At 42.9% G+C, this 14,488-nt stretch overlaps 3 protein-coding genes across 4 annotated transcripts in view; all 3 read right to left on the bottom strand.

The window, feature by feature from the left end:
- tcf25 (transcription factor 25 (basic helix-loop-helix)) overlaps nucleotides 1–2,024 on the bottom strand; it is a 34,552-nt gene extending 32,528 nt beyond the window's left edge. The window contains exons 1-6 of one of the 2 annotated variants that reach the window (XM_055899990.1): nucleotides 1,640–2,024; nucleotides 1,059–1,208; nucleotides 838–906; nucleotides 530–651; nucleotides 322–387; nucleotides 154–236 (exon numbers count right to left, since the gene is read on the bottom strand). In XM_055899990.1, the coding sequence (XP_055755965.1) occupies nucleotides 154–236; nucleotides 322–387; nucleotides 530–651; nucleotides 838–906; nucleotides 1,059–1,208; nucleotides 1,640–1,861 (712 nt within the window). In that variant the 5' untranslated portion in view covers nucleotides 1,862–2,024. The remainder of the gene's footprint in view (nucleotides 1–153; nucleotides 237–321; nucleotides 388–529; nucleotides 652–837; nucleotides 907–1,058; nucleotides 1,209–1,639) is intronic. The other variant, XM_055899989.1, reaches the window with a different exon arrangement.
- Nucleotides 2,025–2,848: 824 nt separating this feature from the next.
- On the bottom strand, nucleotides 2,849–5,880 carry LOC129834742 (cytochrome b-245 light chain). Its single transcript, XM_055899992.1, has 6 exons — nucleotides 5,656–5,880; nucleotides 5,157–5,226; nucleotides 4,827–4,901; nucleotides 4,579–4,662; nucleotides 4,279–4,360; nucleotides 2,849–3,862 (listed from the first exon to the last, which is right to left on the bottom strand). The coding sequence occupies exons 1-6, from the start codon at nucleotides 5,711–5,713 to the stop codon at nucleotides 3,665–3,667; spliced, it is 567 nt and encodes a 188-aa protein (XP_055755967.1). The 5' UTR covers nucleotides 5,714–5,880; the 3' UTR covers nucleotides 2,849–3,664.
- A 4,466-nt stretch (nucleotides 5,881–10,346) lies between these two features.
- Nucleotides 10,347–14,205, bottom strand: mvda (mevalonate (diphospho) decarboxylase a). The gene is made up of 10 exons (XM_055899991.1): nucleotides 14,003–14,205; nucleotides 13,639–13,709; nucleotides 13,422–13,536; nucleotides 13,162–13,308; nucleotides 12,754–12,953; nucleotides 12,559–12,633; nucleotides 12,217–12,435; nucleotides 11,221–11,336; nucleotides 11,038–11,146; nucleotides 10,347–10,742 (listed from the first exon to the last, which is right to left on the bottom strand). Exons 1-10 carry the CDS (start codon nucleotides 14,076–14,078, stop codon nucleotides 10,662–10,664), a joined length of 1,209 nt encoding a protein of 402 aa, XP_055755966.1. The 5' UTR covers nucleotides 14,079–14,205; the 3' UTR covers nucleotides 10,347–10,661.
- Nucleotides 14,206–14,488: the final 283 nt, after the last annotated feature.

The following is a 14,488-nucleotide window of genomic DNA, read 5'->3' on the forward strand; positions in this document are numbered from 1 at the left end:
AGCGATGTTTTGTGACTTTGTCATGGGAGAAACTTAATTACATTTGCATCCACAAAAATATTTCTGTGAAATGTTGCATAAATAGTATGTATTCACACGGCTTTCAGCATTCTGAGCGATGCCCGAGTGTGAGAGGTTGAGTGTAGGTCTGACCTGGGCGACTGAAGCGTGGCCAGGTGTCTTTAGGGATGGTCATCCAGGTGCTGCGATGGAACTGTCTCTGTCTCTGACGAGGTCTGAGGAAAGAATGAAGAGATGGCCTTACACTGTAACCTTTAATAGTAGTAGTCCCACTGATAAGGAGTTCTGTGAAGATCTTACCTTTGATCTCCAAGAACTGCTCGAGCTCCAAAGTATCTCTTCAACTCCGTCTCAGGATTCAGGTTCCTAAAAAACAAAAGAGGGTAAGTCCCAATAAAATGTATCACTGATAAATTACTGCCATAAATTAAGTATATTATGATTGTATGACGTTACCCCACTAAGAGACCTGATGTCTGATTGGCTGCTGTGCTGTTAACCTACTCACCTGTGTTCCACATAGAGTACAGGCCTGTTGTCTGAGGCTCCACAGCCCTCACTCTGCAGGGTCAGTCCATTAGACTGCTCTATGGTCTCCAGCAAAGCGTCAATGTCTTCCCCAGCTCCCTCCTGACAACCACATATAAAACAGAGCAGCCTATGTGACCGAGTGAGACGGCATCAGGGCAGCACCCCCATAGCCTCAATACACAATAAAATGCTGCTAAAGCAAGTGGTTAATATGGCAATGTGCACAACAGTGCCCCCACATTGGGGGACATATGTGTAAGTGATTTGTCAAGATGGACTATATACCTGTTTATCTCCTGTACTGTTCTTTTTCTTCTTCTTCTTCTTCTTTTTCTTGCTCGCTTTATCTTCGGACTGACATCATAAAAACTATTAAACAACTCTTCAAAACATTTTGACTAGATCAATCATGCATAATAACAACAAGACTGAAGAGGAAGGGGCACACAATACCCCATGAAACTGTAGAGGCTACAGTGCATCAGGGCGTCCGTCTCTCTCCTCACCTTCGCAGCACCTGTCTCAGGCTGTGCATCTCTCTTCTCTGTTTCCCCGCTGTCACTCTTCTCCTTGCTTTCATCACCATTCTGTTCTTCTGGCTTCACTGTGTCTTCATCAGTCGTGGCTTTCTCTGCGTCATTCTCTGCATCACATATCTGCAACGACATGGTTCCAGCAAGAAGTATGGAAAGGCTCAGGTTAAGGTTATATATCAGAGACTAAATCTCTACATTGGCACATAGTTTTAATTAATCTTTGGTCAGTCTCTGCCTTTTTTTCTTGTTCTTGCGGGAGCCATTGGGATTCCAACCCATCCTAGTGACATTCATATGGTCAAGGCAAGGGGGTGTACTGTATGAGTCCTGTCTGGCCAGGCAAAATCGGTTAGTCAGTATAATGCTGGTTTGATTTGTTGACACTGTCTGCATATGTCAATGTGTCCTGCTGCTTTTTTCATTGCCTAGCATAACAAGCTAGCTAGCTATGTCACACAGTTATGTAGCCTAGGGGGTGGAGCTAGGTGGCAGTTAGCGAGACATTTCGTAAACATTTTGCAATGTGTGTTAGAAAAAGAGAAACACTCCACCAGTTCGTAAATGTTGCTCAAGTTTTTCTTATTCTTCTTAGCTTTTCTGATGCTGCTCTTAACAGGCTGGAGAACAGCTTCTTCCAGTTCCTCTTCTTCTTCCTCAACATCCGCAGCCTGCTCCACTGGCTCTGGCCCTTCACCTGGGACAAGATCCCCGAGGTCCAGGGCCTCCTGCCCCCGCTGTTTCCCCTTCAACCTCCTCAGAGCACGACTCGACATCTTCCCGGGACAGAGTTGTCACGAAGATGGGCTATGGTTAAATTTGGGATTTGACCCAGCTACAGCCATAAACAACATGAGAGCAAAATCCGCATGCCAAATAGCTTATTCTACGGGTACTCCATGTAGACAATCTTGATGCATACCAAATATTTTCGTTTTGATAATCACAGTTCGCTGCCGTTAACCTTTGTACCACTAGGCAGCAGTAGTGTGTAAGGACAAAGGCTCTGAAAATGCCTGAAATTAGTTAATTAACAGAAAAGGGAACTAACGACTTTCAACATTTGAACTATTATTTGCATACTGGAGGAGTGGCAACCACTGCCAAGGGGGTTTCTGTAAAGTCAGTAAATGGTTTCAAAGCCTATGACCAATGCATCTTTTTGTTGTTAACAAGGGTTGCCCTGGGTCTATCAATACCTTTTATGTGTTATGGTGTCAAGAAATGGCCATTATAACTAATAAATTAGACAGAGTATAACACAAATAAACAAATAAGGAAGTTGCACCTGTTCCTGCTGCTGTTATGATGTAATGGTTGCCAAACCCAGAGCACTTAAGAAAACACACATTGTATTCCTCATTCTTGAGGTAAAGGTCAACTGTGAACATAGGAATGAAGAAGTTGCTTCATATGGAGGAAAGAAATGTACGTGTATGTCACAACAACTGGAAATGTCATTAGGGTATATAAACATAATCTGTATCATCTGTTATAACTAATGTATGACATCTCTGTGGCTGTGTATGATCTGATTAGTGCAGGAATTTCCAATGTGTCGTAATAAAGTGTGTGAGCGTCTTTGTGTGTTGCACTGTGAGAAGGAACGGTTAAATGCATAGGGTTCATAGCAACTATTAGAAAAGAGGAAATGTAAAACTTGAGACATGACACGTAATTGTCATTCCAAACCCACAGTTCATCAATGATGAAACAGACACAAACATCAATTGTGATTATATGGTAAACATGCACATTTTAAATAACTAGAATAACTATATTTATTTTCAGATTATATCAAAAGCATAACAAGCATAAAACATAGACATACATTATTTTGTAGAGAGGTGAATACACAACTGTCCATAATATTGCTAGTTGACCACTGACATAGTAAACCGGCCAAAAAGAGAAAGAGATAACGCAAAACAGTGCTTGCTTATAAACAATTAACATTCCAGTGTAAAAGAATACAGTATATTTTAGGATACAAAATGTATAAATAGCTCTTCATTCTCTTTTAAAATAATTTCATTATGTCTGTGCCAGTAAATGTGGTTGATTCTCATCCACATCTATTCATCCAATTACTCACAAAATAACTTACTGTCACAACAAGAATACAAACTTTGCCATTTACATTCCAAAGTCTTTTGGGGACCAAAATTATTGTAACTGAAAGAGTTGTAGCAGGTGTTGCAGAGATATAGGACACAAACCTTTTGCAGTAACTAAGGCACAGCAACATCTCAGTTCAATACAATCCCTTATACATCATCAAACATCAGCAGCAGTGTGTCCTCTCCACAACCCTCTACTCTCCGAGGCCTGATTCCTAACTTGATACCAATCCATAAAAAAAATCCCATTGACGCCAATGCCCAATTTACACAAAACCTAAGTTATGCAAGCTTATCTATCTCAATTTAGGATTCGGTCCTCAGCCAATGGCAGTCGGAACTGAGCATGGCCTGGGTGGGGCTCCACTGTAGATCTGTTTTGGTTGGGGCTCAGTGGAAACATAAGGTAACCTGAGTGAGCTTAGCCCAGCAGGCCTGAAGGACGGAGAGTAAGAGGATCTAGTCATCATTGGCAGTGACAGCGATGGGGTTGACATAGGCAGCCGCCTCCAGGTCCTCTGCCCGTTTCCTGCGCATCTCTGCGGGTGGGCGTGGTGGAGGGTTCTGGGGAGGGAGCTTGATGCTCTCTCCCACCGGCTTACGGGCACTCTCCTTCCTGGGCAGGATGGGCTCCCACTGCTCCCCTCGGATGGCCGCCTGGAAGACATACAGACACAATAGACGAAAGATCATTCAGGCTCCCTGAATAACATAGATAAATGGGTTGCTTTGGTGCTGATCTCTAGAAACATGCATGCAGACATGCATGCAGTGAATTCCCAACAACAATAGGTGATAACAGCCAAGTCACTCCCCTGACAGTCTGGGTTTCTTAACTAGCTAATAATGACTCAATAAAAATACCAGAGGGCAAACAAACGCTTCCTTGTAAATCAAGGGCAGTAGGATCATAGAGGAAACTTGAGTGTTGCGTCAACTGATAGCATCAGCTGATATTGCACCAATTAGATTTATCACACTACCTTTATATGGTGGTCAGACAACAACACTACCTTGTTGTTGTCTGACCACCTAACTTGAGTCAAATACTTTCGAATACTTAAAATACTAACCGCAAGGTAGATGAGGCTAGCTATGCCGAGGCAGACACAGCCAAGAACAGTTGCAAGGATGAAACCACCAGGAACACAGATTCTATAAACACACACACACACACACACACACAAAAAATTGTGTTACAAAGGCAAGGCACTGATAACATGCAATGTGATATTTAAACAATGAAGACGGTGTCAAGAAGGAATGTGCACAATGACACAACCTGTCTCTGCTACAGCTGGAAGGAGACAGTGAAGGGAAAGAATGTTGTCTCAGCCCAGAGATCTGACTAGACTGACACAGAATGTACTCACGCTGCATGTAGAAACGCTCTGACATAGTAGTTCCTGGTCAGTGGGCCGAATGACTTCACACAGACAGTGAAGCAGTACTGACCCCTGGAAGAATCGCAATATGAAGAGTTATTTATTGTGAACTTTCAAACTTTCAGTGATGAAGACTTGCTTATGACTTGCTTTCAACTGGTGGAATCATATCTGTTGCCTCACTGTTAGTGACTTTACAGAAACGTTAGCTTGGTATGGTGTATGTGGGTACTCACGTCCTTTCTACGCTGGTGCCCTTGTTTCTCTTGCCCCTTGGGTACTCTAGTAGACAGACAAACACCCCTGCAGCTCTGGGCACTTCAGTCAAGGTTACTCAACAACAACAGGTACACGTGGACCTCACTATACAATGCAAATATACATTTGGGTCTCATCTGGACATAAGTGCACAAATAAGATAAATGATGGTGTAATGCTGTAATGCATCTACAAACATTTCCTTGTGACGTGTCAAGGGTAAATCCGCATTTAATCACGACAATAGATACAATTTTGTGCATGGAATTATACTGTAAGAGACAGCTCTACCACCAGTGAAAGGATACATAGCATAAGCAGCAAACTCCCAGTCCCTGAACTGGCCTGCCACCCCCACTATGCCACCAGTAAGGAGAACTGAAATGAGGAAGTAGGAAGAAGAAAATATTTCGTTAATCAAAACAGTTCCTGCAAGTCACAGATAAACACTTTTTTTTGTATCCTGTAACTTTCAAATCGAAATGTGCCAAGAACCAAATAATTTGTAAACTTTTTTCCCCCCAAGTTGATTTGATTTAGTGTTTTATACAGATATGTCTTCTTTTTACAAATATTCCCACTACCAATATAATTTAATGACTTAGAATATTTTTGTCTGGAACAATTAATACATTTTGTTTTTGGTCGGTTTTAATGACCAATGTTTGTTAGTCATACCATACTGGAAAAACACATATATTCAGTAATAACTCACAACTAATGGGATTACACATTCCTTTAACAGTTGATACCATTATACAAATACCAAACTCAGATGTCTAAACTTGGCAAAAGTTCTCTACTCACTGAGCCCCGCCGCCAGAGCCTGTTCATTGGCCCACATAGCCCATTCTATTTTTCCCATTCTGTCTCCGTTCGATCGATCGAGGTTGTCACGTTCGATTATTATGGAGAGTGAGAATGTATAAATATTGGAGGAACAAAGGTGGGTGGTAGCAGCCGCCTGGTCCGGCCTCGGTCACGTAACGTCTGAGCGTAGCGAAAGGAAAAAAGGTTGGGGATGTGACCTGGGAGGAGTAACCCTTAGCCAGAGAGGAAGAGGCGAAGCGAGAGCACCAACTCGGCCAAAAATCTGTATTATACAAGCAGGTGACGTTGTTTCGTTTCTTTCGCTCACCAAGTTGTTGTATGGAGGCCAATAAGCGTGTTGAATTTGGTCCACAAAAAAATGTAATGGCTTATTTGCTACTTGAGGTTAATTTGATCGAATAGAAATTTCGTAATGCTTAAGTTATGAGTATACTGCTATAAGTAGGACACGTGACATCCCGGCAATTTTGAGAAAAAACACTTTATATCAGAGTTGTTTCGAGATGGTTATGCATGAGGCTAGCAGCATCTCTCTCTCCATTGAATAAAGGCGGTTTACGTCAACAACCCTCATCTAATATTCAAAAAAATAAAAATTATGAGATGTATCCACCAATTCAAAGAGAGGATAGGCAGAAACTAGACAGCCAACTATGCGTATTAAGCTGTACCTCTATGTGGACAACGACTCCATTGTTAGGGCAGAGAGACAAGTATCTCGAGAACGGTCCAAACACTAAAAAGACACCCTAACCCCTCAGCCCTCAAATTAAGTGGACACTTATGATGACGTGTTTTATTTTTACAATTTCCAAAAGATAACCAAACAAAAACAGATTTACTTTTTATGAGACGTGTTTGTGCCATCGTGTGCATATGCCTTGTCTACTGCTGTCTTGGCTAGTTCTTATTGTTTATTTCACTGTAGAGCCCCCAGTCCCGCTCAAAATGTCTTATATAGCTCTTTTGTCCCACCCCACACACATGCTGAGACCTCACCTGGCTTAACTGGTGCCTCCAGAGACGAAACCTCTCTCATCGTCACTCAACGCCTAGGTTTACCTCCACTACTCACATCCTACCCTTGTCTGTACATTATGCCTTGAATCTATTCTACCACGCCCAGAAATCTGCTCCTTTTATTCTGTGTCCAATGCACTAGATGACCAGTTCTTATAGCCTTTAGCTGTACCCTTATCCTACTCCTCCTCTGTTCCTCTGGTGATGTAGAGTTTAATCCAGGCCCTGTAGCCCCCAGTTCCACTCCTATTCCCCAAGCACTATCATTTGTTGACTTCTGTAACCGTAAAAGCCTTGGTTTCATGCATGTTAACATCAGAAGCCTCCTCCCTAAGTTTGTTTTATTCACTGCTTTAGCACACTCTGCCAACCCTGATGTCCTAGCCGTGTCTGAATCCTGGCTCGGAAGGCCACCAAAAATTCTGAAGTTTCCATCCCCAACTACAACATTTTCCAACAAGATAGAACTGCCAAAGGGAGTGGAGTTGCAATCTACTGCAAAGATAGCCTTCAGAGTTCTGTCATGCTATCCAGGTCTGTGCTCAAACAGTTAGAGCTTCTACTTTTAAAAATCCACCTTTCCAGAAATAAGTCTCTCACTGTTGCCGCTTATTATAGACCCTCCTCAGCCCCCAGCTGTGCCCTGGACACCATATGTGAATTAATTGCCCCCCATTTATCTTCAGAGTTTGTACTGTTAAGTGACCTAAACTGGGATAGGCTTAACACCCCGGCCCTCCTACAATCTAAGATAGATGCCCTCAATCTCACACAATTATCATGGAACCTACCAGGTACAACCCTAAATCGGCAAACACGGGCACCCCCATAGATATCATCCTGACCAACCTGCCCTCTAAATGCACCTCTGCTCTGCTTCAACCAGGATCTCAGCGAACACTGCCTCATTGCTTGCGTCCGTAATGGGTCCGCTGTCAAATGACCACCCCTCATCACTCTCAAATGCTCCCTAAAACACTTCAGCAAGCAGGCCTTTCTAATTGACCTGGCTCGGGTATCCTGGAAAGATATTGACCTAATTCCGTCAGTAGAGGATGCCTGATTGTTCTTTAAAAGTGCTTTCCTCACCATCTTAAATAAGCATGCCCCATTCAAAAAATTTAGAACTAAGAACAGATATAGCCCTTGGTTCACTCCAGACTTGACTGCCCTTGACCAGCACAAAAACATCCTGTGGGGTACTGCATTAGCATCGAATAGCCCTCACGATATGCAACTTTTCAGGGAAGTTAGGAACCAATATACACGGCCTATTAGGAAAGCAAAGGCTAGCTTTTTCAAACAGAAATTTGCAACCTGTAGCACAAACTCAAAAAGTTTTGGGACACTGTAAAGTCCATGGAGAATAAGAGCACCTCCTCCCAGCTGCCCACTGCACTGAGGTTAGGAAACACTGTCACCACCGATAAATCTACGATAATCGAGAATTTCAATAAGCATTTTTCTACGGCTGGCCATGCTTTCCACCTGGCTACCCCTACCCCGGTCAACAGCTCTGCACCCCCCACAGCAACTTGCCTAAGCCTCCCCCATTTCTCCTTCACCCAAATCCAGATAGCTGATGTTCTGAAACAGCTGCAAAATCTGGACCCCTACAAATCAGCTGGGCTAGACAATCTGGACCCTCTCTTTCTAAAATTATCCGCCACAATTGTTGCAACCCCTATTACTAGCCTGTTCAACCTCTCTTTTGTATCATCTGAGATCCCTAAAGATTGGAAAGCTGCCGCGGTCACCCCCCTCTTCAAAGGGGGAGACACTCTAGACCCAAACTTTTACAGACCTATATCTATCCTACCCTGCCTTTCTAAAGTCTTCGAAAGCCAAGTTAACAAACAGATCACCGACCATTTCGAATCCCACCGTACCTTCTCCGCTATGCAATCTGGTTTCTGAGCTGGTCATGGGTGCACCTCAGCCACGCTCAAGGTCCTAAACGATATCATAATCACCATCGATAAAAAACAGTACTGTGCAGCCATCTTCATCGACCTAGTCAAGGCTTTCGACTCTGTCAATCACCGCATTCTTATTGGCAGACTCAATAGCCATGGTTTCTCAAATGACTGTCCCTCCTGGTTCACCAACTACTTCTCAGATAGAGTTCAGTGTGTTAAATCAGAGGGCCTGTTGTCCAGACCTCTTGCAGTCTCTATGGGGGTGCTTGTTGAGAACTTGTAAATAAAGGTGAAATTAAAAAAAGTAGCACAATTTCTAATTTATTTGCATTCGTTTTTACTTACACTTGTATGTTGACTTCTCCATTGATGTTGTTTTTAAGTTTTCGCTGACTTTTCTTAGCGGATGTACAATCGTCGCGAATTGAAATATGGGGAGTTTCAGGCCCGGAGTGAACATAATTGTACACTCGCAAATCCGATTAAAAACGAGGGCTGAGAGGCTTACGTTGCAAACTTCCCTTGGGTGGCTAATCATTTGGACCGCCCTCCAAGATGGCGACGGGGATTCCCCCAAGGGCATAAGGCGAGGGTAAGTGGACGAGGGTGTGTCTTTTAAGTGTTTGGACTGCCACCCTTGTCAGTCTATCCATAATCTTTGCTTTAACTAACTTTGCTGCCTGACATGATTTGGTCAAAGGGGGAAACGTTCAGCTGTTGTAATACAGAGCATGCTCAACTTGCCCGGCTGACATAAATGGTCCAACTTGCACTTAAAACAGAGTTTCCCAAACTCGGTCCTGGGGCCCCCACTGGGTGAACATTATTTGAATCCGCTACACAGCGGATTCACATAATCAAAGCTTGACAATGAGTTAGTTATTTGAATCAGCTGTGCAGTGCTGGGGGAGAGGGGCACAGGACCATGTTTGGAAACCCTGACTTAAACAATGGGGGATGAACCAGAAAGATCAGTTTTAGGCTATGCCTATTGGAATTCCTTACGGTATCGTTGTTTTCAGTAAAACATTTTTAGCTGGGCCAACTTTAGAGCAGACTCAACTTGCTCGACTGCTCAGTTCACTTGCCCCAGGCAACAGGGCAACCCTTAAGATCTCTGCTACGACTAGGTTGTAGAGTTTTTGTAGTTTTACCTGGTTACCATCAGGAGAGAAGAAAAATTGCCCCAGAGTGGTGGTGCCACCTCTGAAGATGACATGTAGGCTATATATCCAGCTCTTATACTAAAGCACCTACATTGTTCTCAATACTGTCATTTATAATCCTTTAAGGGTTTTCATTTTAATTAGATTGTCTTATGATTCACTCACTCTAAAGGTGACTGTTAAACCATTAGGTAAAATGTACATCATCTACTTAGAAAATCAACATAGATACATTTGAAAAGAGTTTTCTACAATTATCAAAGTACTAGAACATTTCTGATCGTTCTCACAAGGCATCCCCTCATCTTTAACATTACAAAACATTTCATCCAAACTCGCAATAGGAAAAGTGTCCGAATGAAGCACTAGTCAACAGTGTTAGAGGTATTCAGCTGTGAGTGGTTGTTTCGCTCCAGTTAAAGTGGCAATCCTTAGTTTTGGCAAAAAGCTGAGGGATGGGGCTGGAGAAATGTAACCACTCAAAATTATAGACAGAGCTATGGATACAAGGACTGACCATCCATGATATCAAAATTATAGTTATAAAAAACATAAACAAACATTTAAAACATGGTTACATTTACTTTGTTTACAAACATTGTAGTAAAACAAGCTGATATTTTGAGTTCTGATGGGGTATGACAGTTTAACTAAGCTCATGAGGTATTTACAAGTTATATTCTTCAAGAATCAATCGTTACATATAATTAATTTATAAGTCCAAAAATGTATATGGCAACTGCAGATTGCCCCTTTAATGACTAAGTCTTTGCATATGTATCCAATTGATTGAATTGGAATTGTTGATTGTTAATATGTCTGGTCTTTATTTTCACCAAAGAGTTCTGTCTCTGCCCAGCTGGGAGGCTGGCTTGTATCACGCACTCTCCTTGGGCAGCCCGTCAGATCCAAGCAGATGCTCACTAGGGTCCTCCACCACGCGAGGTCCAGGTCCAGCCTTATACACAAATCAGAAATAATCACTCAGACAAACCAACTTAATATCACATCAAAATGTAGCAGATCCAAACATAATGTGTGCGTTTATAGGATCTGCATTCCTGGTGATTTCCCGTAAGCCTGTTGGAGAGAGCATCAAGCTCGCTCCCCAAAACCCTCTACTACGCCAACCCGCAGAGATGCACAGGAAACGGGCAAAGGACCCGGAGGGTGCTGCCTATATGTATGTATGTATGTATGTATGTATGTATGTATGTATGTATGTATGTATGTATGTGTTTGTGTGTGTGTACCTTGGTGCTGATTATATAGCTGATTCCCTTCACCATGGGCTCCATACCAATGGCCTGCTTCAGCTCCTCGGATAGTGTTGTCGGGGCTACCGGAAGACCCTTTAGAAACCTGATGTGGGACAGGTAAAGTCACAGGAGGGAGTGTTGTCTGACTGCTTGAGTGTGTGTTTGTGAGAAACTCACTGTTCTCCATTGGTCTCTGGTGGGAAGAAGTGTTTGACCACCTGGACAAACTCTTCCACATTCTGCTGAAGAGTGTAGATCACTGCATTGGGACCTGCATCAAATGTATATGCCACCTGGTGGAGAAGAGAAAACATCATCGGTCACTGCTTATACTCAGGAAAAGAACTCTGGACCAAAGTTATAGCTTTGTTACAGCAGTGTTATATTGTAACAGTGTCAGCAGAAGGAGGGATGTGATGCTGCACTAGTCCTCAGACTCATGAAGAAGTACTAGGTCATAGACACGGTAAAGAGGTCAATAGAACGCAGACCATGGGGGATAGAAGAAGGATGCCAGATTGGTGCACATTCAACAAATCTGATCTGACAAAGTGGATATTCGTCAAATCCGCCATGATCGATGTATTGTAACAGACCCACAATGTGTTGACAAAGTCTGATTTGCATATACTTGGCTGTTTCGCTGCATAACATTTCAGGTTTAGAAGAAGTGATTGCTAAATGCTAACTCCTGTTCGTATAAGCTGGTAGCATAGAGAAATCAGTGGTGGTAGTGTAAATCATTTTTTAACTAATGCAGTTGATTGGTGATGATGACATGAACATGTATTGAAGGTGACATCAATACAAGCATTATACTCCGATTTTCACCACAACATTGTGTGAAATACACATAAACAATAGCCTAAGAGGCTAATTCCACTTAGGGGAAATAAGGAGATTCTGGATCTTTCCATGGCATTTCCACTGTTTTGGTCAAGTTCCATTGACTTTACCACATCTATACTTTGGCTTGTTAACACATTTTCTATTCCTCTTGAACTGTAGAAATACTACCAGTTTCATATCTCTATTTCATAATCTCAGAATATCAACAATTACTGCACCTTGTTCTGCTTCTTAGCTTAGACCCCTTGTAGAACTGTCAATGTTCCATATGACTAGCACATTTCCATGACTAAAAGAAAGAATTAACTCCCTGATGGTGCTCACCTTTGTTTCCCTGTAGTGATGGTTATAGCGGTGCACAAGGTTGATAACGTGGCGCGACACGTCGTTGAGGTAGAAGATGGGTGGGTAGGTGTCCAGGCAGGTGGCATGGAACTGATTGCTATCCTTCATGGTCAGCTCAGCGAACGCAGTAAAGTCCCTCTTATGTACAGCCTCAATCATCTCCTTCATCCTGGCTGGGACCACAGAGTCTGCCCGGTGCTGAGGGGGAGAGTGCAAGGTTTACGGGTAAGGGTTAATAACTTTGTGTGTGTGTGTGTGTGTGTGTGTGTGTGTGTGTGTGTGTGTGTGTGTGTGTGTGTGTGTGTGTGTGTGTGTGTACACCTTCAGGAGACTGCTCGTCTCTACACTAGTTTGCATGCCGGAAGTGCTGCCAACTGGTTTCCGCTCAGCACTGACCTAAAAAAAGAGAGGGAGACAGAGAGATGGTGGTGTTGAGATTATTAAAGACATGGGAGAAATGTATATGCCAACATTTGCTCCAGAAAAAGCCACCCTTAGTAATGATCAGAAACCTACCACCAGTACAAGGACCCTGAGCTCAGGCCAGTGAGTCTCTGGCTCCACCTGCTGGGCCAGACTGTCCTTGCCATCTCCTTGCTGGCCCATAATCCACTGGACGAAGCCCCCATACATACTCCTACAGGCACTACCTGAACCTTGCCTAGAAACCACAGACAACTCCCCCTCCACTCCCATCACCTGGGACAGGGTGTACACTAGAACAAGAGAATGGAGTGAGGAGACAAGATGGAGAGACAAAAGGAAAATAAGGAGTAAGGAGAAAAGGGATGAGGAGATGGAGACAGTAGTTAAGTTCCCAACATTTAAAAAGAATGAAACTAGTTTCACACAAGCTTTTACTTCATTTGATCCATTTAATGCTGTGTTAGGTACAAACCATTATGATAGGACACAGTCTCTTACCCAGACAGGCATAGCCGGCAGCAGAGGAGGCCAGTCCGGCTGCAGTTGGGAAGTTGTTGACAGAGCAGATGTGGACTTTATGGTACAAACCGGCCGTGTCTACATCAGCCTCCCCATCACTACGTCGCTTACGGGCCAGGCGCCGAACTGAGGATGGAAACCATCAACAACAACACATAATTTCTTGTCCTCCCCTTTGCCCTCTTACTCTTCCCCCTCTACTCTCTCCCTTTATCATATCATTGCATATAGTGACTCACTCTCCCTAAGGCAGGACTGTAGTCTGGGCTGGGTTATGTCCTCCTCTTTGCCGTTGAGCCAGATACGATCCTCCTGGAACGACCTGCTGCACGCCACTGTTGTGGTTGTTTTGAGCTGGGAGGAATAAGGACATAAATCGTTAGTTTTTGTTGTTTTAACAAGACAGTAATATTTTGCCACTTACTGAGTGTCTGGTGTACAGTATTACAGTCTTACCTGGTCTTGATGTAATGTGACACTCAAAGATGAATTTATAGGTAGAATCAACTCCTCATCCCTCTTCCCCCCTTTGAAACAGCAATAACAATAAAGCATTTACAATTTAATACATAGTTATTTTCAAAGATTGTACAGAGAACATTCCTTTGACATCATTGTGGCAATACATTTGTCATGTACCAATGCACACACACCAAAGCTTGGCTAGAAGTGGCTACAGTGTTGCAAGCAAGCACTTCATTGATTCAATCAATGTTGCAGTTTTACATTACATTAAACTAGATGTGGTTGACAGTGTTCTTTGGTTGACAGTCAGACGATCAGATGTCTGTAGTGGATTATACGAAAATACAATACTTACAGTATTTGATGACAGCGATATTCACAGGCGCACTGCATGTTACCATGGTGAGCTTTTTGCCTCTGTCCTCGGGCATTTTGATCAAGTAAAATCAGGAGCAATAAAATAACAACAAATACTATAAACGCGAGATTGTCTACTATTTTGAGATCCACTGATACAGTAATGTCTGCAAAACCATAGAGCTTTACAAAACGTCTCTGTGGATTGGAGGGGGTAGAGCACATGACTAAACCTCCCACTAATCAGAGCCACTCATGTTCCGTGACTGAAACAAGGCAGCCAATCCTTTTGATCAGACCACGGTCGTCCGAAAATGAGACCAGAGACACATTTAGGGGGCGTATCATGATCACAGCCAGAAATGCAGTAGTGACTGGATATTATGAATGATAATGCGGCGTATATTTGCTATATACCGTATATTAACAGCTCTTGTGTTACGTTCTTCTTTAGTTAACCTTGTTATATGAAATTATGGTTTCA

This window comes from Salvelinus fontinalis, chromosome 35 (genome assembly GCF_029448725.1).
Source record: "Salvelinus fontinalis isolate EN_2023a chromosome 35, ASM2944872v1, whole genome shotgun sequence".
Taxonomy (NCBI): domain Eukaryota; kingdom Metazoa; phylum Chordata; class Actinopteri; order Salmoniformes; family Salmonidae; genus Salvelinus; species Salvelinus fontinalis.